The following is a 26815-nucleotide window of genomic DNA, read 5'->3' on the forward strand; positions in this document are numbered from 1 at the left end:
CATTTTATTTTCATTTCATTGCAGGTTCATATTTTATTTAGGTAAAAATGGCGACTGAATTAGAACATCTACGGCATGAAGGCGAGACCTTAAAAAACCAAATCAGGGTAAGTAGATGACCCATTATATTATTTATTGTTTGTTATAGTGTACATGTTCATGTGTTTTATTTGGTTGTGAGTTGTGTGATATGTCATCTACAATTTGCCCCTATAATTTATTTGTAACTCTGGCATAGGTTTTTAATTTTCCTTTTTTGGTCTGCACTAAAATAGTCCATGAGGAGAAGTTAATTTTATGTTCTGTAAAGTACTGCACTCCTCTCACAATGAATCTGTCAATAAGACCAAAAGGGATCAGATACATGTATCACGGCAACTGCGTATGCTCACTGGTTCAGCACATGGAACAACCGGATAGGCAGTCCGACTTTACAACTCCCAAGAATGTTCTGTAATCTGATTGGTCCAAATTGGATCCCCTGATATTCAGCAAATTGCAGTTTGGCACCAAAATGCACTATTCTGCACTCTGACGTCATACCAAGTGTACTATCCTGCACTCTGACGTCAGAGTGCAGGATAGTGCGAGGTCTGCACTGTGGCACGACATACGCAATGATCGGTTGGGCAGTGCAGACAACCCTAGACTTGATCTAGAATTTAGATGAAATATATCATTCGAAGCAACTTAGTAATATGGGGGGGGGGTGTATAAAACAAATAATGCATGCATTCTTGTGCATAGAGGACCTCAATAATAAACTCAGTGCTCGACTCGCCAAGTGGATACACCGCGCTCGGTCCTGTGGACCTCGGTGCAGTATTTCCATTGGCTCTTCTCGCACATCGTTCATTATTTGGCCCTACATGCCCGCGCTTACGAGCATTATTTGTATACTAGAGATTCTATACACGCATAGTCTCAATCATACATGTCGTCCTACATGGGAGGACTGCCAACTGCATCGCTCGACTTCATTGGGACAAGAACCATCCTGATTTTGGCATTTAATTATTAACCCCCCCCCCCCCCAAAAAAAAAAAAAAAAAAAAAAAAAACGGTATTCAAATTCAAATTTTATGGAACCAGGCTTCCCCTTTTTTTTTGGGGGGGGGGAGGGTGTCAAATCATGAAAAACAGGTTGACATAGTCTGTTTATCATGCATTGTTAATTAAGATGGTACATTTGCAATAACCAACATGCAGAGTTTGGTTACAGCCATACATAATAGCTGTAAGTGAACCAAACAAACACATTATGAACAGAGTTGGTCTACATTGTATCTCTTGATAAATTATCTATTTCCCTCATTATATTGCCATGATTTCAATCTTTTTTTGCATAATAAGACAAATATATAAATATAGGATCTTAGATTATGATTGTCCTGACAGATAAAAAAATCAATAGTTTTCACATTTTTTGCTTGCTCATTTTTTTTTTTGTTTTTTGGGGGGGGTAATTTTAAGGGGCAATTTGAACTTTGATGTAGGCAAAATCGCTTGTCATCCTCCTGTTTGTTCACGAAATTATTTTCAAGGTAATGATTTCATGCAAAAAGTCAGGACAATTTTGTCAAAGAGCTTTTGGGAGAGCTTTACAGCCTGATTTAGCTACTAGGAGTCATGTGATTGGCTACTGTAAATCTCATCCGACTGGGTGTGATGTGTGTGTATAAAATGTCTTTTGTACGTTATACTACATTGCATATAGGCCTACATATACTTGTGCATATAGTTTGTGAATAGACTGTACAGTGTAGGCCTACATGGATATCACAGCCCTTTTTAATTATAGGATCAAGATAAAGGCAATACTTTGATACCCACTCCTCAGCATTCTGAGACTGATAGTTTTGTACAGTAGGTCATATAAAATATTTATAGAAATATTAACCTTGCTGTTGAGGAATTAGACCATTTCAACATTATCTACATGTATAATACTCTTGAGAAAGTTGAGATAATAATTTATGGGAAACATTTTGAAAAGGAGAATAATGTGAGGAGAAAAAATAAAAACAAGAATGATCTGTTCTACATAGGTTATGGCAAGAACTTGGGAAGGTTTAGAAGCTGAAGGGTGGGGGTGGAAAAAATACAATTTCTGAAATTGTGTGTATTAAACATGTACATGTATGAAGTGGGTGTGGCAGTAGTAGTGGTACATATCTCAACCATCTTTGAGCAATTGAAATGGGTGCAGCATGAACAAGATGCAAGATTAGTCGCAAGTGTGATGCCAAGGTCTATCGCTGCTCAATGCAGATATTGCCATGCCTCCAGAAATAGCTTGGAAATATAAACTCGCCTTCAGTCAGGCACAGACGGTAGCTATTTCAGGCATCATCATCAACCATGATGCCAGCCGGCTTGAAAAGCCTGGATGCTGATTATGAATGTATGTATCCATGCACTGGGAGGCCTCGGCCGAAGGGGTGGCCAGCCAAGCAGACGCACATCAATTACTCCATCACTCCATTCATCCTGCATGTGGTGTAGTTTTAGTATTTGTCTTCGTGCATTGTCATTGTCTTCTTAAAGTTTATGTGACGTCATTGATATGCATTCCCTTGCAAGTGATGGGTTTCAATAATGGACAAATAAAGGAATAAGGTATTGCTGATTACGAAGGAATGAAAAAAGTAGTGTTGGTTTGTAATTTGAAGCTAAATGCAATAAAAAGAAACGGGGATATGAAAACGTCATGCTATTCATGCTTGGCAAAATGTGTTTTATTTTGGGAAGCTGAAGGATTGTTTTTGCAGGACTAAATTGGGAAAAGTTACATCACTTTAAAAAAATATATTTTTAGTAAACAGATTGATGCAGTTTTACTTTTAATCTATATGGTGTGTGGCACTAAATTAATCATGCAATTCAGAAATTGCTTTTATAGATGGAGATACGTATGTAAATCAGGGAGTTTCATTAATGAATTCAAGGTAAAGGGTCTAGGGTCCTTGTACAAATTTGAATGACAAAAGTTCCTACCTCCTATTGAGGGAGGGGTTTTCCTTCCTTCCCCGCTCAGTTGCTTTTGCAGTATCACTATTAAAGGTTGTTTTTTTCTCTCATCACAATGGTTGGCAGGTACATGCGCATTTGCTTTAGTTTTCAACAAAAGCACACAAGTGCGAGCACAATGTAATCTATCCCTGGATAACAAAAGTTTTCTTTGAAGCAACATTTTTTTGTGCTTTATACTGTGCGTACTCAATTCAAGTCAAAAGGCTAGAAAATGGTGATTGCCACTCTTATGCATTTGGTCCAATGAGTCTGACTATGTCAGAACTACAGAAGAAGGGAGATCAAGATACATGTAAGCACAGATGCAGGTATAATATACTGTAGGATATATGCCTGCATTTATCTCTTTGTTTTAATATTGGCACCGACTTTGGTCTCTTACACATTTCCTGAAATACAAGTTGACAAGGACATGTATGACCCGTTCAAGAAGAATAGTGAATCAAAGTGCTATTTCCTTGTTCATTGAATAATCATGCGCTGTGTCTTGCATGTGTTATTTTCCAGATCTTGTTCCTCTTTCTTTTTCATATACATGTACAGTGTACATGTATTGTCCAGCAGGTCTTGAATCATATATCAATATGCATTCCATATTTTAATCAACCATTCCTCTTTATACATGTATTTTAGGGACATTTACATGTAAACTTTCCATATAAAATAAAGTATGAAAAGCTTGAGCTTGGAGAAATTCTTTGGTGAAGAATCTTTCATGCCACTGTTTGCAAAAAGAACATAGTGATTTATTGTGGAATTGATTCCAAAAGTTGTTCTTGAAATTAAAATCTAACATAGCAACAGCACATGTACATATTTGCAAAATGTATTTCAAGTATTGAAATTCATTTATTATTAATAGCTTAAATGGATACCCTATAATAGTGTACTTTATATCTGTGGGAGGGAGGGCATCCAAAAGTAAACAGGCCTATTGGGATTGTTAGAAGTCCCCCTCCTTGTCAACAAACTTTTTGGAGCATGAAAATGCAAGTTTGTGCTGCAAAAGAAATGAAATATTCACATGCAGACTTCGTTGACATACATTCATATGCTTTGAATTAGGCTGGAGTCATCCCAGGGTTTTTCAAGCAAGGACCGCCAAGGATATTGTGATGAAGACCGGTGGAACCCTAAAATAAAGAAATACATAAGAAATTCAGCATCACAAAAGACTATGCTCATAGGACCACTTTAAGCCTAGTTTTCCTTATCTTGATCTGTATATCAAACTTTCACATGATACTCCCAGTTTCTAAACCTTAATCGACCAAGTAATGTAGAGTTATAGTATGAAGCAGGCTTCTCAATATTTGTGTTTGAATTCATGAGCCCAAAAGCATTATAGTCCCTGTGCATGTTCTGTTTGTTTTTGTCACACTTCACTCCAAACTGTTGACACCCGCTATGTTCATTGGTCGCAAAGACGTTTTTCAAAATCCAGAATTGAATTTTGTCAATTATTTTGGAAGCCAAGATTGACAAAAATTGGAACATACATGCAGTAAATCGAATGATAGAATTAATGAAAATGTTCAAAAGGAATTTCAAGGAAACAAGGGGCTCCTCCATGTAATTGCAGCTGTAGGTATGGAAAATTCTATGGACTGAATTATTACAACAGTATCAAATTTCACACAACCAAATATTTTATATTGTTACATGTAGATATAGCTTCAGTGTATCAGCAAAATCCCATAATGGACTGAAATTATTTGAATTTACATTTTCAAAGAAATTTTTTTTTTCTCTCTGTTGAATAATTAATTACCTTATTGGTAAAGTATTAGTGCACAGTAAATGTACATGTAATAACTCAAACTCACAAATTATTGAAAATGGGGAGTGGGTAGAAAAATGTACATGTATACATGTACTGCATTTATCAACAACAAGATGCATGGCATGCAAGTACATGTACATGTTTATATTGGTTTCAGTTTAAAGCTTCAGTTTAAAGCTTCTATTTGGAATATGAAAATAAAACTGCTCTAGATGCTTATTTTCTGAGACCCACCACAATGAAATAATGCAACTGAATGGGAGTTGACCAAAACACAATTATCAAGTAATTGTTATGACCTTCTTATTGCATATTGCTGTAATGTCCATGGACACTAATTACCCTGCAATTTGTTTTCTTTCCGATTTTAATGGGAGATAACATAAAAATGCCTTGAAATAATCTCGAGGACATACATTCATATCGTTCCTTTTGTACATGATGTAGGCAAAAGCCAGCCCATAGTAGCTGGTTCTTTTCACGTGTGTGTGTTTTACGCCCATGTGAACATCGACATGTACATTTCATTGGCAGGCAGACTGGCAAAGTGCAGGGTATGGTATTGTAGTGGTATGGGTTGATGGTGTGTAGTGCACAGTCGCTGGCTGCCTGCCGCTGCTGCATAAGCTAGAGCAAGGCTGCTTGCTGTGTGAGCTTAACAGGGAGGTGTTCTCTGCCTCTGCATACATAATTAGCTGCATTATACTGTGCACTGTGCGGTTAGTCATCTCGGCATGGGCTGAGTATCCTCCACTCACTGCCTTTGTTGCCTAGTAACACCATTCTCACATGCGCTCAGCCATGGTGATGATGGTGTTGGGAATGAGATATATTGCTTTTCATGGACGTAAAGATGTTATAAATATGCAGTCCAGTACATATTCCTTTTGCAAGTTGGATGAGATTTCCGTGAGATAAATATAAAATGCAAACATTTCCTACATGTGCGATATGTTCTTTTGAGTGATGAACTCATTGAAATAGATTATCTTGGAAAATATTGAATTTATTTTTTAATACATTTATTAAGTGTAATCTAATAAGTCTGGCTCAGTTCCAGCTCATCACATTTCCTATTGAATTGGCAATAAAAAACATTGCAGTTTGACATCTTGTTTGGTTACTATAATTTGAGTAGCTCATGGAAACAGTATTGGATGGTATACAGTATATCACTATGGCAGCTGAATAGCCTCCTTCCAATCAGTCAACCTTCAAAACATAGACAAAGGCAATATTTGTTAAACTTGGTATTACAACGTACAGCAACAGCCCTGCAAGATACATCCTAATTAGAATATAAAAATACACTGTTGTTACCCGCTGATCCATGGGAGGATGCTAATGTTAATGAGTATTTCCTGATTATTACTTTAATTGTATACTATGATCACTACATTTTAAAGGTCATGTCCACCCTGGAAAAATGTTGATTTGAATAAATAGACTAGCATAACACTGAAAATTCATCAAAATCAGATGTAAAATAAGAAAACTATAACAATTTTAAGTTAGTGATATATTAAACAGTGATATACACAAATCAGTGACATGCAAATGAGACAGTCGATGATGTCCTTCACTCACTTTTTCTTTTGTTTTTTGTTGTTTGAATTATACAATATTTCATATTTTACATCTTTGACAATAATAAGGACCAACTTGACTGAACCATATATTATTAAACAATTCTAATTCTACATGTTCAGGGAGGAATTAATCGTTGTTTCACTTGACCATGAGGGAAAAATTAGAATATTTCATATAATGAAATACAAAAATGATGTCATCAGTCTCCTCATTTGCATACCAACCAGAATTTGCATATAACTGTTTTGTGAAATTAAGCAAAACTTTTAAAGATGTCATAACTTTCTTATTTTACATCCAATGAATTGGGAACCTGGCAGGAATTTATGCCTTGAAACAGAGTACATAGCAACTGCTCTGCTAAGTCCATGGTGATGATACATGTACATGTATGTACCTGGATATGTACAATGTATGCTGCATTATTTTAGAGTGCTAAGAGAAACTTCTGATAAATCAATCATTATGAAATTATAATCATAATGAGTAAAAAAGAAAACAAAGAACTCATGTATATTTTTCTGATATTTTTTCTTGATACAGGATGCTAGGAAGGCTGTACAAGATACCACATTGATGCAAGTCACACAGAATATGGATCCAGTTGGAAGAATTCAAATGAGAACTCGTCGCACACTTAGGGGTCATTTGGCAAAAATATACGCCATGCATTGGGGAACAGATTCAAGGTACGGTATGTTAGGCAGCCCTTGTTGTCTAACTCAACTATTTTGCCGGTCAACAAGAATTGCCATAAACATGGCATGCGCGCTATTCAGTAAAAGCTGCTAAAGCTTAAATTGACTACATCCACTATCCACTAACTGCTGCAAGCATTCAAACTTAGATCAGTATGCTGAATAACACAGCTTTTGAATTACAAGAGGTGGAGGGCTTTTAGCCAGATTTTCTTCAAGTGAAAAAAAAAACCGCAACATTCATCGCCTTATTGGCTCAAAGAGGTTTTTTTTTTTTTTTTTGAGGAGCAGGGGGGGGAGTTGAAATTTTTTTTTAAAATTATTTACCATCTGGAGCAAATAGTCCAGGCTTACAGGATTGGGGACATTTACAATTGAAATGTATGTCTTAAATGTCAGTTTGATTTTTCCCACTTTCTCTTAGTAATTTCACTGATTTCCTTTATCACCATTTTTTTTCCTTCCAAAAATTTCATAAATGTCCTTCATATGATATCTGTATACTTTGATTTGTGCCCTTGAGGAGTGACGAAACATCAATGGTTCTAGTGTGTAGCAGATACAGAAAAACAAATCACAAGATTTGTTAGCTCTGTTAAATATTTCACCCATTGTGGTTGTAGTTATTCATGATTGTTATCTTTCTCTTCCACCTTTTGTATGAATCTGGAACTATTGGATTTTTATCTTCTAAATATTCATAGTGCAAGGTAAGGAGGGTTTAGCGTGACTCAAAGCGCGACTTTACATACTTCTTAGTGTGGCTTTTTTGTTTCCTTTGTTTTTGTACTTTCCGTAGCTTTTGAGTGGCCTTTTAACCTTTATTCTACTTGTATGTCATCTTAATTGGTGAACTGTCCTACATGTACTTCCATGTGCCATGCCATGATATGGCTTTTAATATTGTATCGCCTATATGCTCTGTATAGCTGCTAATAAATTTGATTATGGAATCTAATTATCAAAAAGCTATATTATCATGTTTAGCACCCAACATTAGAAATCCCCCCTCTTTCCTGTCTTTCTCGCTTGGCTGTGGTTATCCTTTCTTTTCTATTAGTAAAAAAAATTATCCTTTTTGTTTTATTCTTTTCCTATGACCATTTGATGTTATACTCTTATAATGTAGAGGGCTTAGAGGTCATTTATTTTTCTTTTTTTCCACATTTCTTGCTTTTATGATTTGATTAGCTCGTAGTCTTACCTATATTTTTAACCTTCACTAAACCTATTTGTAGTTCCTATAAACCAATGTACATGTGTGTTGTGAAATAAGAGCAGAATTTAAATATAAAGTACATTGTATGATTGGGCTGGTAGGCCCTGCATGTTCAATTAAAAAACATTCTCTTCTAAAATATTTGAAATTGTAAACTCATGTAAATTTATATTCAAGTTTTGAAACTATTGATATGAGATTTTTACAATTAATTTCTTTGATTATAAATGTGCTATGCTATACCATATTTGCTTATGAAAATATTTGAAGCCTGTTTCGTGTTGTAAGAGAACATTAATTAAAAAAGTAATCCCAATTTGAGATTTAGTTAAATTTTCAAAAAGGGTTAAAGGCAATTAGGGAGTTTGTATTTAATTGGGAGACATAAAGATCTGTCAGTAAACTGTGCATTTTGATTGGGGAAATTATGTAGCCAGCGGTGTCTGTTTTACAGCCATTAGGGCCGTCTGCACCATCCCAAGTTTTCAAATTAGCGTGCTATTTCTTATCCGGCAAATTATCCCGATCTGAACAATCTCGAGATTATTTGCAATGGAGACGCAATTATCGCGCTAGTTCGTAGGATTGATCTTGAGACTGCAATCCCAAGTCAACTTGGGATTATTTGCAAAATAGCGCGCTATTTTACGAATTATCGTGCTAATTTGTCGGTGCAGACGCACTCGGGATTATTTATTCACGGCGTCAGACCATAATGCATCGATGCCTTGCTCGAGCAGGAATCGCTCTTGCGATGGTGGAGACGGGGTTTCTTGAATCTCGAGATTAATCGCGAAGAGGGCCGATCAGGCTAAAATCTCGAGATTGAGCAAACTCGGGATGGTCCAGCACCGCCTATTGTCTATGGTCTCTATGCTAGTTTTACTGGCTGAGGTAATGGAAGTATCAATAAGAGTATTATCTCCCATGCTCATCACCTGAAGAAAAATATAGGCTTATGTTGTATATTATAGTAAATGAATAGGTACAGGTACATGTATTTAAAATTATGTATGTAAAAATGATTTAGCACTGAATGAAATGAATCATTTAAATGTTTAGAACTTAAAGAAGAAGAAGAAAATAATTGGACAAGTAATTTCTCATCAAAATATGAAGGAGCTTTTAAAATTTGAAAATTGGACTAATGATTAGAAAGGCTCATAGCTATGAGTGTAAGAACTTTTATTTACATGTAGCTTGTAATCTCTATAGTTAAAGTGCAGATATGGAGGCACTAAATATGTACTAAGCAACACACCATGGCAAGGTGAGGTTTCATAAAGCTGATCATAAAGTTAGGAATGACTTTACGCTTTATAATGTACATTACATGTACATGAAGATACAGTGTTTGTTATTCAAAATAATCAAAATAGGGAGAAAAAAGTTTGCCCTGAAAACTTACATGTAGGGTTATTTGAACATTGAGAATGCAGATTAAATATTGAGGTGCCCAAATGATTTGGCTTGCTATATTCCAGCCCTTCTTGACGTTGTATAAAGTTTTTCCATCAGCTTGATAAAATAACATGTGGATATGGTGTTTTAGAAAGCTGTCTGCATTTAAGTTATGCACGACTAGTAACCCTTTATTGTGCAAATGAGATTTTCCCAGTCCCATCATAATGAGAGTCATATCTCCAATAAATAATTTTCTTTTAGTTAAAAAAAAGTATTTTCTACTCAGATGCCTATTAACGATAACAAGGAATGTTTCAGTCTACATATTTGATTTCGCTTTTAGTTGATTTGATGTAACTAAGAAAATTAAGAAGAATCTGATTGAGTAACCAGAGCCCTGTAACATTAAGCTTTATTTCATGGGGCTGATCATTGTCTATGATATTATGATTGATAGTAATGGTTATCTTTGTATGATCAATTGTAAAAAAAAATCAGCCCCATGGTCATTCACAAAGCTTTATGTTACTGGGCTTAATTGTGCATAAAGTCTTTTAAGAGGTAACTAATGGACAGCTATATCAAACACCGCCTAATAATATTTTGTGTGGCTGCTCATAATGTATCGATCTAGAGAGCGTTTCATCAATATTTATCCTACACATTGTCAAGTCTGACAAATATGCTTGATATTGATTGGCTGAGAAGTGCAATTATCAAACTGTTTGGTAACTGTCAAGTAATATAGACTTTGTAACATCCAACAAATCCTCTCTTGAAATGCTCCACAGGACATGATAATCTAGTATATTTGATATACTGTATTGCCAAACATCGTTCTGACGTTTACGGGTGTGAGGTTCATTGTACATGTATTCATCTCTACATTTCGATGAAGCATACATGATATGGATTTGATTATTAGTAGGCAATGGATACTAAAAAAACATTTCAAAGTGCTCTTCAATGTATTCATAGAAGTGCCGGTATTCACAGGATATATTTTCATTTACACCTACATGTATTTATGAAGGAAGTAAATCTATTTTTGCATACATGTATGCACACTTAGTAATAATGTCACTTATTTTTTATTGATTTGAAAACGCTTAGATTGCACATTGGGGCGATCACAAATTTTTCATTTTTATTCTTTGGTAGCACCATTCATCCATTTATGCCACTATCATTCATGGTTTCATGGGGTCATTTAATTTGATTTTAATTAGCTATCATAGATTTGACAAACTTTTTAAAATGTCCATTGAATTTCAATCTGTGAGTCCTAGGAATTGGATTCGTGGATCCACTCCTATTTGCAGTAGTAGATCATATGAAATCCAGTCACATGTAGCACAAACCATCCAGTGATATTCAATAATAGTGTGGTGTCTTTAAAGTCTGCAGACAAGACTACATGCCAACTTTGCTTGGCGTGGTCATGAGTTGTTACAGCGATATTTGTTACACTCACTACTACAAAACTAGTCTGCTTTTTTTTCATATCCAATTATGCATAGACTTCAGCGACATGACTACTCGCTAATACTGGCTTTATAGTGTGGTTACAATTTAAAGCTTCGTATAATTTACAACAGTTGTGGTGGCATTTACATGTAGCAGCATAGGGGAAAAATGATTAAGCACAGAACGGCAACAATGCTGCGTTGAAGCTATTATTTATAATTCCATTTGTAATGGGTCAAAACAGGATATGGTAGTTTCAGTATATTTCAAGAAACGACAATTGAATTAATGAGATGTGTATGGTTTTTATCTATTTCTTTTTTTTAAGCAGAAACCTAGTCAGTGCATCACAGGATGGAAAATTGATAGTCTGGGATTCATACACAACTAATAAGGTAAGGATACAGAATATGTTTCTTTGGATAATATCCCTAAATTTCCATTTTATCAAATGGCAATTCTGTGTTCTGTGGTTTTCTAAACGAAACGTCTGTCATGTCATGATGAAGCATATCTTACAAAATCTCTGAAAAACTGAAAAACACATGTATATACCGTAAGTTTCCATTTTATACACGTATGCACTTTGGTATGTAGATATTAAAAGCAAATTGCAGGTTTACCAATTCACATGTTTTGATTAAAATCTGATGTTGTGAGTTTGTTTTTCCCAGCTTTTGACACGTGTCTTTGTTTGAAGCTTGATGCATTACTGCATTTTCATTACACAATATGCATTGTGTAGTTCACTATACTTCTTTTAAACATTGAACATGAATATGCGAGTTATTTTCATAATATGAAAATAATATTTAGTTTGTGTATAGCGCATATCATTTACCATTTAAAATCTTTAGATGTGCCTCAAAGGGACTTGGATATTATTAACCATGTTCATATTCTTTATGCGTAAGTTTAAGTGATGACCTGTCAAAGTCAACAAATGTTACAGAACAATTGCTGAGGCAAGTCTAGTTTTACATTTGAAATATGAGATGAAACAAGTCTTTGGGTGGGTCAACCTTGTCACAAAGCTACCAGCAAAGTTGTTCAATTGTCTCCCATATCACCAATCGTATGGAATATGGATGATTTTCCACGAAAAATGTGCCTTCTCACAAGTATAAAGAACATGTAATACCAATACCCATACAATAAGTACTCACTGAGACACTAACACATAGTTATGTACTGGGTTTATGACAAAAGGAAGCCATTTGTGGGAAAATTACTGTCCAAGTTACAAGAATTCTCACATCAAAGTAAAACTTGTTATGTCTCATACATGTACAAAAAAAGAGAAATTACAGAAAATAGGATTTTTTTGTTCAAACTTTTTGACAGTTGAATATCAGACCATGCTTCACTGAATGCTGTAATTCCAAAAAGTGGTGATAAGATAATCATGGTTTACGTCTCGCCATATAAAAATAAAAACATTTTTGTGCTGTCAAATCAGCATTTTTCATTTTGTTTATAAGAGTAGAAATTTTGAAGATGAATAACTTTACTCATTTAATGTTTCTGAAAAATGAATATTTATTGACCATGGACACCTACTTGCAAAAATGCATGGAAGTGTCTGTTGCAAATTATTCAACTCCAAACTGCACACCCATTCCTTCTTTCCCAAACCAACAAGGATATACATGTAGAATTCTCTACCAAATTAATGTTTACAGCGGGTGTGAGCAAACCTGATTTCACAGTTAAAAAAATGTTTTCTGATGGATGCCCTAGTGGAGCTTTTCGGAGTACTATAATCCAGATTCATTCATGAATGTTTAGGTGCTTTGGGGATATATATATAAAGAAGAGGCACTCATTATTTTGCAGGATTAGTTGAAAGGAAAAAGGTCTTGTAAGCCAACTGGCTGTTGGCTTAACCATGATTTGTAAAGAGGTAAAGTGCCATTTTTGGTACTTTATGTAGTTTTACCCCACTCGTAGGCTTTTAGGTTGGTACATGTACAATGTAATCAATGAAAGCATAGGGAAGAGAATGCTATTGATATCCAGTTACTCTACTTGGTTACATTCATTAATCATGTACTGACAAGGAAACTAATTTTATTTTCAAGTTTTGGGTAAAAGGGACTACTGGAATTACATGTCAAATCCGATATAATTATGTGATATGTTGGTATAAGAAATGGCCCAATTTCATTATTCTGAAGGGAATGCTAGCATTAAATATTCACCATTTTGTGACTGAAACAGTCACCATGACAGGTTTTGTTTTTATTCAATTTGATATGGTTTGCAATATGGCATCATTTTGGTAAAAAGAGGTCATACTTTAACCATTTGCTCACTCCTAATGCTTCTCTTTTCTCATGCTTCCAGGTGCATGCAATTCCGTTAAGGTCTAGCTGGGTGATGACCTGTGCCTATGCTCCAACCGGTAGTTTTGTGGCCTGTGGAGGTCTTGACAACATATGTTCAATCTATAGCCTGAAGACCAGAGAAGGCAATGTTCGTGTTAGCAGAGAACTCCCAGGACATACCGGTAAGTCTGGATTCCGGCGAAAGATTGACCAGTCGTCTGAAAGACACGTCTCTGTTTTTGGCCACCAAATGGTTCTAGGGCTAATATTTTGGCCAAATTCATGCACGATAAACAGACTGGTCAATTTCCAGCAACGACGCTGACACAATTTCAAACTTTCCTGATATATGAATAGAACGAATGCTAGGATTATAATATTACTTGCAGTGTTTGCAGAATTTGTGCAATCGTTTTCAAAATTAATCTGGACAGTGTCTGTTACAGTGATTGAGAGCTAAGCAGTCACAACTCGAGAAAGAGATACATGTAATATTCAGTGTATAATGGAATGTTTTGTTGGGTTTTTTTTGTTGTAAAAGATAAGACAATTATTTGTAAGACATGAATCATTTTCAAAAGAAAGCAGATAACCTTGATCAGTCTGAAAGTGTTGCAACCAGCGTAAAGTGGTTGTAATAGAGTTTCAGAACATGAACATTTTTTTAATGGAAATCACATTAGTTGGAAAAAAAAAATTGATGTGAGTCACTGTTATTTGTTCAGGCTATATACTGTCCTACTCCACATCCAAATACACACAATACCAGGAGCACATTCCAGAATGAGTTATTGTTTTAAAAAAATCATCCAAATTGTAAATGCATGCTTCTAATTGGTTAAAACCAAAGTTATGTTTGAAATGCAACTCTTTCAGCAACAGGGTCTCGATGCCATTCATTAACTTGAGATATTAATTGATTCTAATGGATATTTTTTTTCTTTTCTCTTTGCAGGTTACCTATCATGCTGCCGATTTATTGATGACAATCAAATAGTAACTAGTTCAGGTGATATGTCATGGTAAGTATCTTGGCAACTACTTATACCCCTTATACCCCTTTCATAAACCCATCCTCCAATTAGCCGCCTAAGAGTAATGCGGATAATTCAATAAAAATTGCGTTCACAAACTCCGAAAATAATCCGCACTATTTTTACGAGCGCCCGTCCTGAAAAAGGCGGATAATTGTCATGACAACTGCACACACCCCCTCCGATGCGGTTGTGTTGGAAAAGGGTGACCTTGTGACCGCACCATGGCAATTATCCGCATTATTTGGAAATGCGTTCATAAAGTCAAAATCTGGTCCCGATGCCGCTATCATGCGGATAATTGCAGCATCAAAATAATGCAGATAACTCTGGTCCTCTGATTTTACGACCAAATTATGCTGCTATGAGCCGCATAATTGGGTTTATGAAAGGGTAATAGTGTAGTAGGTTTCACGGTAAACCATGTATCTTTCTTGGGCAAGCGTTGGTCTTAAAAAGGACCACCCAAACTCGATGTTTTGACAAGTGTGTTCTTGTCGTCATTCACGAGAATGAAGTAATGATGTTCTTACAAACTTTGCACCGTGTGTACCGTGAAACCTACTACACTATTCTTCTTCGCCATGGAAACTTTCAGAAGTCACTTTCCTCTTTCTTTGATTCATGTATGGGACTGAGACGGGGGGGGGGGGGGTTCATGAATCGAATATGAAGTGTTAAATTTTTCTTGATGTTATGAACTGTGACTGACTCATATAATTGTCATATTAATTTAAGTTAAAAATGTACTTGTCAATTTTTTTTAATTTTTTTTTTAAGTGGTTATCAACAACTTTAGATTTCAACTGTAACAAACGTGATTAGACCATGTTGATATGTTTTGTATTTCAGCATTTTTTATACCATCTCTAAGCGAAGCATGATGAAAAACATCCTCAATCCAAAATTGGTGGGAATGGGTCCATGGGGGCCCAAAATGTGGCTGTATGAATGATTCACCTGGTTCTATTATTAACCAGCTATTTAACAGTGATTTCAATAAGGCCCATTAGGTATTCATTTGGCCATCTTTGGCCACCGTGGACCAGTACATGTCAAATTCGGTTTGTGGAGTTTTTTCATCATAACCTACTGCAATATGGTCACGAAAATGCTGAAATGCACGAAGAGAAAAATGATGACTATGGCAGTGTGTGTGTGTTGAGTTTTAACAGAGGTGTATCAATCAGATATGATTGTTTATGTCTTGGACTGACATTTAACGTCACCATCAGATAGACTTGACCAGGGCTCGAACCTCTGCATCAATGTGTAACTTTCCCTATGTAGCATGGATTACACTTGCAGGCACATGCCGCAATGTCCAGTCTCTGGCAGTGATGCTGAGGATGATTACACTCATTTATTTTTGCTCGTTACAGTGGCCTTTGGGACATAGAAACCGGACAACAGACCACAGGCTTCACGGGTCACACAGGTGATGTAATGAGCCTCTCCCTTTCGCCGGACAACCGGACCTTCGTCTCTGGAGCCTGCGACGCCTCAGCCAAACTCTGGGACATCCGGGAAGGCATGTGCAAACAAACATTCACAGGCCACGAGTCAGATATCAACGCTGTAACAGTAAGTGTCATTCGTCCACCTTGTATAGCTTTTCTGAGGAATTGCAAGAAATTTATGATCGTTTCTAATTCAAGCACAGGTATTTTAAATCAGTCAACGTATTTTAAATCAAGTGTAAATCTTTTAATTAAATACAAATTAGTCATCGATTTGTGTTCAGGTGCAACTCAACTTTATAACATTGGCCCATTATGCTTGGGTTTGAGATTTAACCTGATTTGCAATCAAACATAAGTTTCTTGCAATGCACCTTTAATGTTCATCAGGCAGTTGGTATTTTTACAAGGTTAGTAAATAAGCAATATTTCTGCTGCCCTGTTTAGTTGTAAATATAATTCATGTAGTACAAAGTTATTTAGACTCGTCACTATGAAAGAATGATTTATGTCGCTGTAGGGCTTTTCAGGAAGTTCATGGTTCAAAATACTCTGCAGCTTCATCCGATGAGGAAGGAAAGAACACAAAAAAAGGGAAGTTTAGCTCTTCACGAATGTGTGTGTGGTTTTCACATGCAAAGGAAATGACGTAACTATCTGATAATAGTAATAATATGTATAGCTGAATAGGACACTGCCTGGTGTATCCTTGTATGAAGAAGCAATGGGCTTTTTATGAATGTGTGTAGGGTTTTCACATAATGGAAATTTAGATGGAACTATCTGATAATAGAAATAAAATGTTTAGTTATATAGAGCACTGCTTTGTGCTTCCAACCATGTGACCCGCAAGAGTGATTTTAACTTGACATTTCCAATTTCCCCTTTTTTTTGATAATTTCAAGGTGGTTTCTTGTTTTCATGCTCTAAAGAATGCTTAATGCTCAACTTTTTTTTTCTTTCTTTTTTTGGGGGGGAGGGGAATATGCAATTTGAAATGCAAAACTCTGTTAGGTACTTTTTATATTATCACACATCATAAACTTGGAGAAAGACACATTTTGTAATGAGATTTTGTCAACTTTGGTAGCATAAATACAACATCACTGGTGTTTTATATGACGTCTAATAGGAGGGGGCCTAAAAAAAGAAAGATGGTGTTATTTTTCTTTTGCTTTTGTAGGTTTGGACAAATTCCCGAAATTTTAAAAATGTTGAAATTGAAATAGCAGCAAAATCTAGCGTAACAAATCGTTCAATTAAAGAGAGAGAGAAAAAAATCATAATTGGTGTAATGTTAGTCTGGTTTTCCCCTCTGGTAATTTTTTTTTTTCATCTCTCAAAATACTTCAATTCGTTTGTGAGGCTGGCTTCCCCTGAAGTTAGGTGATTTGAAATTTAAAAAATTAGTTGTAAAATCTAGGGACAGTGATTTTCCGTTTTACCGATATATAAAATGGAAATTCCGTTTGGTTCTTTTACTTTTCATGTAAAAATTCATGGAATTCACCTTTGCAAACTGAAATTTAGGCTTTTTGCTGTGTACATTTTCAGTGACAAAACGGAATTTCCATTCTTAGATCAAGTTGAAACGGAATTACAGATTTTTAGAAATGGAAAAGACCATTTTTGAAACGGAAAATCACTGTCTCTAAAAATCATGAGCGCTTATATCAAGTGTTTTCTGGACTTATATATCTTCCCTCTTATGAACTTAAAGAGTGTGACAAAAATAAATAGCAATAACCAACAAATGACCTTTGTTCTTAAGGACCTATTTAAGTGGGGATAATTTACCCTTTATTGTTTGTGCATTATGAAAGCAAAACCAAGAATAACAACGCATAAACAAAAGTGTTAATCCTTTAAAAAAGTAACCGCATGCAGTTGTAATAAAGCGCTTTCACTTTTCCACCAATTTAAACTGAGTTAGGTATTCTATCCTTGGTACTCTCACTTGTATTGACTTTGTAAGTACTTAAATGGTTGCCTTTGAGAGTTGTCTTCTTCATGTGAATAAAATCATATTCCAATTTCCTTTGAGCTTGGGCTTGCACCATTTTACGAAAAAAATTTAGAAAAATAGTCAACAGATACATTTTGTCATGTAGAAATAAGGCTGGAAGCAATTATATCAGCCTGTTTTTATATGGCAATGTTACTGTACAATATGATGTTCTATAGATTGGATTGTCTTGATGCCTACAAATCCGGGGGGGGGGGGGGCAATTTAATAATGTGTGATTGTGAAATTTGAAAATTTCTCTTTATTTAGTTACCAATGTTTCCGCGGGTTTTCTAGACCAACAGCTGGGCTTAAGAAATACATATTACAGTAAATATCTTTACTTCTTCGTCCACAGTTTTTCCCTAATGGATATGCATTTGCCACTGGGTCAGACGATGCGACCTGCCGCCTATTTGACATCCGCGCTGACCAAGAACTCATACTATACTCACATGACAACATCATCTGCGGGATCACGTCGGTAGCATTCTCAAAGAGCGGCAGGCTGCTGCTAGCTGGATATGATGATTTCAATTGCAATGTTTGGGATTCCATGAAGGGTGAACGAGCTGGTAAATATAGTTTTATTCTCCTTTCACTATAAGCCATTTCTGGGCCTCGCAATATAAAGCTTATCGATTGATCTTGGGGCTGATTGATTGTTGTGTATGTTCAATCATTAAAATCAGCTGTAAGAGTAATTGCAAAGCTTTTATGTTACAGGGCCGTGTATTGTTTACCAAGTCTTGCTTAGTCTCGGACATAGTGAGACAAATCACACCAGTCATGTTGATAAATATATATATATATATTTTAGTGTGTCAGCTATTAGTATTAAATATGTACAATTATCCATTTCTGTATTCTGGTTGAGCAAATCATAACACCCAGATACAGTCATTCTTGAGGTTGAATTTTCTCTCAAGTTATGCACCACATTGCAAAATTGGGAGTCCAAAAATGAAAAAGCTCCCTACCGTGGGAGGGGGACACCCCCCCACCACCCCGGTCACTGTGCTTCCTCTGCTCCCTCGCATTAATTGGTTCAGTTTTCTGCATTTTAAATGTTGGCAAGTCTGATATTCACTTAGGTGACGTGACTCATTGTTTATATTTTCCCTCAGTGCTGTGGGCTTCATCAAAATATAATTTCTTTGGTAAATTATACATAAATAACTCTGACAGGGCAATGAAATGTTATATTCAACCTTTAGGCAGGCAAAGTCTGTATGATAATCCTCACTATTGTTACTGTTATTGTTTTCATTCTTATTATCAATATCATGTTGTTCTTTCCTTGTGTACAGGTGTACTTGCTGGCCACGACAACAGAGTGAGTTGCTTGGGTGTGACGGAAGACGGTATGGCAGTAGCAACAGGATCTTGGGACAGCTTCCTCAAAGTGTGGAACTGAGGAAGGATAACTGGTGGGGAAGCCACCAACTATCACCTAGAAAACTAAAAACCCTAGCAGAGTTTGTGAGAATATTAAACAAACAAACACTTTTTAAAAGACATGTGGAACGCTATGTATCACCACCTTCAAAAAAAAAAGTTATCTCCAGCAGGCATCTTAAAAGAAAAAAAGAAAAGTTTGAATCACTTATACACGTAGTGTTAAACGAGACTCTGAAAATGGAAAAGAATTCACCATGTAATCTTGATTTAATAATTATTCATATTCTTGATGAGTGTGAGAGAGGTTTTAAAAACTAGACATTCTCTGCAAAATTTGCATCATGTTTTTTTTTTCAAGATTTTAAACCTTTTTTTTTTTCTTTTTCGTTTTGTTAGGTTGTTTTCAAAATAATGTAGTAGTGTAGCGACATGTTACATGTGACGTCAGCTTACGAAAAAATTATACCGGTGACGGATGTCTGTGTTCTATCACCAAGGCAGCTAGTTAATAGCACGTGTCGATTTTGACGCGGTGTGTGATTCTTCTGTGGACTAGCTTTTTTGCTACGAACAGGGGCCCAACCGATTATTATTCTCTTTGTGATTAATTAGATGTGAACGGGACGGGTTTTATTATGCTCTGGAAGGATAAAACTGTTCTCAAAGAATTAACAAGTGGGTGTGTTGTATGGCAAAAAAGTAGATGTGGATAATATATCTCTTTCTTATTTGTGAGCGTGTGTGCGCGTGCGTAATATCAATTGTGAGTATGAGTGCGAGTTATAAATGATGGAAAAAAAAGCCTCTTTGTTTATATTATCATTTCCCATCCTGCCACCAGGTTCTATCATCTTCATTCACCCTCTTTTTGTATAAAGAAAAACCCACTAACTTTATGATGTACTGTTGGTTAGCTTATCAGCTGTATCTAAAAAAAAAAATTATTGATGAAAAAAATACCAAAAAAAACAAAAAAAAACTCTTTTGAGGCATGGACTTTTGTCTTTAATGTGTAAGATCTTTTTAAAGAGATACCTAGGCCTCGTCCATCCTGTGTATAGAAACAGTGTATATTCTGACCTGTTGTAAGTGAATATTGAAATTCTTTACAATGATTAAGAGAAGAACTGTATGTGCCTAATTCGTGCACATGTCAGTACTGCAAAGTAGAGTAGTTCATGAATTAAATGTGAAAAAAAAAATGGAATGTTTGTTGACTGCTGGTGATCCTTTCAGCCAAGAAGCAATCATTTCTATGTTTGTCTCTTGCTATTAGTATTGCCTCCAAATGTTATGAAAACTAAACGGTGATCGTTTCAGCACGGTTTCGTTACATTTCAGTTCTTTTATTTTTTATTTTTTTCGAATTTCTCTAGCGTATGTAGCAGGCACACTAGCAATTTTTCAATGAATTGTACTCCATAGCTGAAGTGCTATGTCAAATATTTGTATAGACCACCTAACTACCACCTAGATATAGTCTTTGTATGTGAAACTGGTGAACTTTCTTTTCCATTTTTGGAATATGTTTTGAAAATGCAAATTCACAACCTTCTAGGTGGCTTTTTTGTCTACGGAAGTTTCGTGCTCATATATATATATTTTTTTCTCTCTCTTTGGTTTCCGTTTTATATTTGTGTATGGAATAGTGCAATGATTTTGGGGTCCAACGCTAACAAAAGAAGTGAAAGAGGGGAATAAATGCCAAATTAAGTTGGAACTCGATAAGTTGTAACAGTCGAGAGAGGAAGTGCTCTTGTTAACGTTTTCTTCCTCACAAAAAATTGGTAATACTACAACCCTTTTCCCCCTTGTGTGTATATATATATTAGCTCGTGTGTCTTTTGCTTGACTAGTTTTTTTATTTTTTAAACAAAAGCACATGTCCTTTGCACGTATGCAAACAGTGGCTTGTATTAGAAATGAAGGATTTGCCCCCTCTAGTCGAATAAACTTGAAGCATGCGTTGTATAGCGGTAGGAACATGGTTGGAGTTAATAGCCATCGGGTGCCTGGAGCTAGGCTTCATCAACTCTCTTTGAACTGCATAAGATCAAATTCAGCCAAGATCTTGGGCTTGAGTCATTTGATATGCGAACAACCTGTGTTTTCTCTAATTAATGGGAGGTGTCTCTCGTACAAACCTGCTGAAATTAGTATTAACCACTCTCGCAGGAGGGTGTGTTCAGACAGTTGTAAAAATCTGTATTGAGCTTTGTTTGGATTAGCATGTTAAGTAGAGTAAAGCAGAAAGGAGATGACCATGCCTTGGTATATTACGCAGGAACCACTGCAAAGTTAAGGTGGGAGTATACAGTGTTTGAGACCGTGCTACATAAGACTATTCACCCTGCCTATCTATGTATACAATATAGACTTGTATTGATGATGAACACGCAGGCACCCGTCCGTTGCACTGCCGTGTGAACGGTGCATGCATTGGGATAAGTTGGAAATCAGTGTGAACAGTGTGTGCTGGTCATGTGCTCTGATAGGTCGGGCAAGCCATTGGGGTCAAACACATTGCACCCTATCTTATCCATCACGCTATCCTCGCCCCCTAAAGCGTTTCCAAATCGTTACATTGTATCGGAGATGAACTACTCCTAACGGCAGCTGCATGTCTCTCTTGTCATCCACTCGTAATGTTCTCTCTTTTTTATGTCATCATGTACACAAGCAATCACCCACAAAGTTTTCTTTTAATTTAAACATCTTTTTGTGTGTTGTAGTAAGTTATCTGATGCACAAATATATCTTTATCTCCAAATAAGGAATTGCCTCTTGATCATGGTTATTAATTATTTTGCTTCTTTTTGGTGGTTGGTATCTGTATCCACCATTGTGTAGAAGGTTAGTGTGTTTACTTAAAAAAGAATAGTAAAATGAAATTAGCGGATATCAAAGCAAAGCAATTATTTGTACTGCTTTTATTGTAAATTTATTTACAAAATCCAATTTTCTATCTTAATTGTGTCCTATTATGACCCTTCTTGATGGAGTAATAGTGCATTCTCATTGGGCTGTGAAAGGTAGTCAATTCAACTTGTTATAAGAAATGCAATTTATTTTTTATGTGATCATTGCTTTCGAAATACTATTCCAACATCTGCTTTGAAAATATCAATTTTGATTTTTTTTTTTCCCCAAGCAACTGCAGTTTTTCGTGTGAGATGTGACCAGATCCACTCACGTTGGGGTCGCTAGAAATGTCTGAAAATTGAGAATCATGTCATTCAAATTTATTCATCTTGTATGTATAAATAAGGTCATTTCACTCTCGGCAGAATAATTAAAAATGTATTCTGTTATTTAGAATTCACGATGTCGTTATAAGTAATGGTGAATAAGATAAATAGATGTAATGACTTTTGTCAATATTGTATTTTACCCAAATCTCTCCTCTGCAATTGGAATTCATGAACTTTTAAAATTGTGACTTAATGATATATATTCGAGTTATCAACTTGAAGAAGTAATATATATCTTGTTTGATGAAAATGCAAACAAATCTCTCCATTTCATTGTGAAAAAAAAGTCCATCTCATGAGTGTTAAAAATCTACTTGACCAAAATTTGTATTTATTGTGCTTGAAGGAGGGTATGGAATCTTTTATGTACAAAGGTAGGAATGATCATTCTTAATTTATTTATATTTTTGTTAGTAGGTGTATTTTTGATGTGTTCCCCCCCCCCCTGTTTTATTTAGTGTCAAATGCAAAGAGGGCACGGTTTGGAAATGAATCGGATGAGAGATTAAGTAGATATAACTGGAAGTAACTCAATTTGAATTTGGATATGCTGATCTCGAAACAGTCTGTTGAAATTCAAATTTGCCTTTTATAGATACAATTTAAGATCAGATGCAGGATGTAGACCCTCAAAATGATGAAGAGTTCCTTTCACCTGTCGAATGTTTGTTATGAGCTTGTATTGTACTTGCTATACTCATACATCAGCTGATATAGCTGCTCACATTTAGACATCTTGCAGGTCGTACCTCTGCATGCATATAAACTTGGTATTTCTAATCAGATCATGATGGCACTCGTTCCATTTTAAACAAATATATTATTGTCTTTATTATATTTATTATTGAATTATTATTTTGTATTTGCCTTCGTCCTCATGATTCTTCTGTTTATGTTTTTACTTTGAAGATAAACCCTTGTGTATTGAGCATTTTCGAAAAACACGAAAAGAGAATTTAAAAGTATAATATATTTGTACAGTTGTTTGCTATATAGGTACTATACAACCTTGGGGGTTTTCCATTCCTTTTTCATCGTATACTCGGCTAGGAATGTACAGTTTTTTCTTGCTAATGTATACCATTTTTGCCAACAAAAACTATAGAAAAAAAAACCAAAAAAAAAAGATATGAGAGAGAATGTTGGCTACTTAGCTAATGATTGTAGTTTGCTAGATTTGTTGTTATATTTGAGCACTGATAAAGCTGGAGATGATGAATTTTGACAAACTAAAAAAATAAGGAGGAAAAAGTGATTTTTTTTTCTTGTATCGGTAGCAATTTACAATGTATGGTGTAAAAACATCAGGCCTTTAAAGATCTGTACGCAGGAACAGGGTGGCCAAATTGCAGGCTTCCCGTGTTCCAACACGGATTCTTAAGCGGCACTTTTAATATAAATCACCAGAGCTACGGCTCGGCACGTAGGAAGCGCCATGACAGCGTTATACATGGCAAGATTTTGATCTTTCTAGTCATATATGTAGAGAAATGTGGGACATTTTTTAATATTATTATTGTATAATTAGCCTATTGTAAAGTTATTGAATTATGTCAAATAAAGTGACGCTTGTTGCTCTTGCAAAGCAACGGTTGAATAGTGTGGCTCACAATTTTGCTCTCTTTACACAGAAAAAAAAAATCATTGGTGTATGTGTTTTTGGAATGAAACCAATCATAGAAGTTTTTCAAGTCGAGTTGAAACTTATCCTTAACGAAATTGTGACGGTAAAGACGGGAGGCGGAATCCTGCTCATATCGTAGCGATTTGAGCAATTTTAAACCACTGTGTAAACTAACTTGATTGAGATTAAGGATGAGAGAGGGAACATGATTTGAGTAGATAGAATAATGATTACTATTCAAGCGTCTTATTTGTTTGCAGCCTGATGTGTGAAAGTAGTGAATGTGTTTTGTGTATTAAAAAAAAACTGTTTGTTGGTCATACTTGTATATTGTACCCCCTCATTTCTGTAACTGTAAGATTGTGGGTTGAGCATATTGAATAAACCTGTTGTCTTTATCATACATAATGTCTCTATTTTTCCTTTTTTTATGAAGTCATGCATTTAATAGTTACATGCACAGTGAAGTATTTATTGACTTGCATGCAATGACAAGGCTTACAAACTTAATATTCATTTAATTGGTTCATGCATTTTGATCTTAACAGACAAAATAGAACAAAGTGAATTATTTGTCAATGTATGAATAGGCCAGTGTTTCAGGGTGGCATTTCATAAAAGTCTTTGATTTTCACTGACGATTTGTTATAAACTTCTGAAATCCTTACATTTAATTGGTTCAATGAATGAAATGGGGAATATTTCAGGTTTCATGTAATATTCCCCAAACTCACATTCTACAGCCAATACTGGGTATATTAAAACAGGTTAACCCTATTTTAATTTGTTTAATGAAAAAATATATTCGTGACAACGAAAATAAGTTCACTTGAAAGTATAACTTCCTACAACATTTAGGTGTTTGTGACGTTTCATAACGCTGTTTGTAAAGACTTGAACGTGATTGTTCTTCAGTCCAAGCAAGCTAACATACATGGAGATGGTAAATTACCAATTCATCTATTGCCAACTCGTCCACTCATCACATGGTCTACCTTCATTTAGTCTAATGCCATGTCTAATAAACATATTGTCCAATAACCATTTGGTCCAATCATCACTTCGTCTAATCATAGTAGGGTCCATGGTCTAATATTTGAATTTCATTCATTTCTCCCAATTAACGCTCATTCCAATTAGATTAAATGGTATATGGACTAAATGGCAATTGGACCATGTGGACAAACTGATGGTAGACGAGTTGGTAATTAGATGAATTGGCATTAGACGAATAGGAAATAAACCCATGGAGATATATCATGTAGCACAAGATGGAGTCACCAGTTGTGTAGAAGTCATGGGTAACATATATACTGAAACAACTTCATAAAACAGCTCCCTTCCGGTACATGTAAATTAGCCATTCACTTGCTCGATATATATAAAATGAACTTTTATTTTTGAAAAAACAAAAATTAAATTAAACTCAATATCTGAATTACACAGATCTTAATCATGAAGAAAATTAATTTATATAAGAAGAACATTCAGACACCTTGATTTGGAAAATCAGCGATTTGAGAAAAGGGCTATAAATGCAAGTAAGTGAGCCCATTACCACTTTGTCTTCTCAGTGAAACATTTGCCCTTTTTAGGGGGGGATGTAATTTACTAGACTTAATGGCCCGTATTGTACCATGGTACAAAACCGTGGACTATGCATATTTTCTAACATACTTACGCTTATTTTATCTCGTACACAAAGTTAAATCCAATTAAACGTGCGCTTTCGGCAATTTGCACTTAAAATGAAGCGTGTTAATGAAATAAAACTGCATAGTCCATGGTTTTGCACCATGGTACAATTGAAACCTCTTGAGAATATGGGCCAATGACCGGAGAAAGGAGGGGGATGACTTGACCAGTACATGATTTTGTAAAACCCTAACAAGAAAACAAAAGTGAAATACCCCATAACTTGGTCTACAAGCAGCTGGTTTGTGGTCTAGTGGTTCTGGCTCTCGCCTTTCAGAGGATCGTGGGTTCAAATCCTAGTCATGGTGTTTTCCTTCTGCAAGAAATTTATCCACACTGCTGCACTCGACCCAGGTGAGGTGAATGGGTACCCGGCAGGATTAATTCCTTGAATGCACGAGCACTGAAAGGCAGCTCAACCAAAGCCGGGGTAATGATAATTATTACAATGCGCCTCGGAAAAGATTGTTTCTAGATAGATGGCGCTATACAAATGCCCATCATCAATCGTCGTCATCAATACCACACGGGCTAACCCATTTTGGTCTGCTATCAATGTGGTCTCATTGTTGTTTGGTCTACTCTATACTTGGTCAAATACCAACTGAGTCAAATTCTCATTTAGTCTACTGTCTAAGTTGCTCTAATATTACTTCTCATTTTTATGACTTTGTCAAATCAAAATTAATGGATCACTTATTAAACCAAATAGATATTCACAAAACGGGTTATAGCCCTACTGGAAATTAGACAAAATGATTAGTAGACTAATTATGATTAGACCAAATGGAAACTAGACGAAGTGGGTGTGGACCAATTGGCAA

The 26815-nt window shown here is 35.6% G+C and overlaps 1 protein-coding gene across 2 annotated transcripts; it reads left to right on the forward strand.

Moving 5' to 3' along the window:
- Window positions 1-23830, forward strand: LOC129276715 (guanine nucleotide-binding protein subunit beta). Of its 2 annotated transcripts, none has more exons than XM_064109795.1 (8): window positions 1-107; window positions 6950-7095; window positions 11523-11589; window positions 13541-13703; window positions 14477-14543; window positions 15938-16139; window positions 18379-18595; window positions 19331-23830. In XM_064109795.1, exons 1-8 carry the CDS (start codon window positions 48-50, stop codon window positions 19435-19437), a joined length of 1029 nt encoding a protein of 342 aa, XP_063965865.1. In that variant the 5' UTR covers window positions 1-47; the 3' UTR covers window positions 19438-23830. The 2 variants fall into 2 exon arrangements, with proteins under 2 accessions (XP_063965865.1, XP_054769088.1); XM_054913113.2 differs by having other exon boundaries at window positions 11526-11589.
- The last annotated feature ends 2985 nt before the right edge of the window (window positions 23831-26815 follow it).

Source organism: Lytechinus pictus, chromosome 14 (assembly GCF_037042905.1).
Source record: "Lytechinus pictus isolate F3 Inbred chromosome 14, Lp3.0, whole genome shotgun sequence".
NCBI classification, from domain to species: domain Eukaryota; kingdom Metazoa; phylum Echinodermata; class Echinoidea; order Temnopleuroida; family Toxopneustidae; genus Lytechinus; species Lytechinus pictus.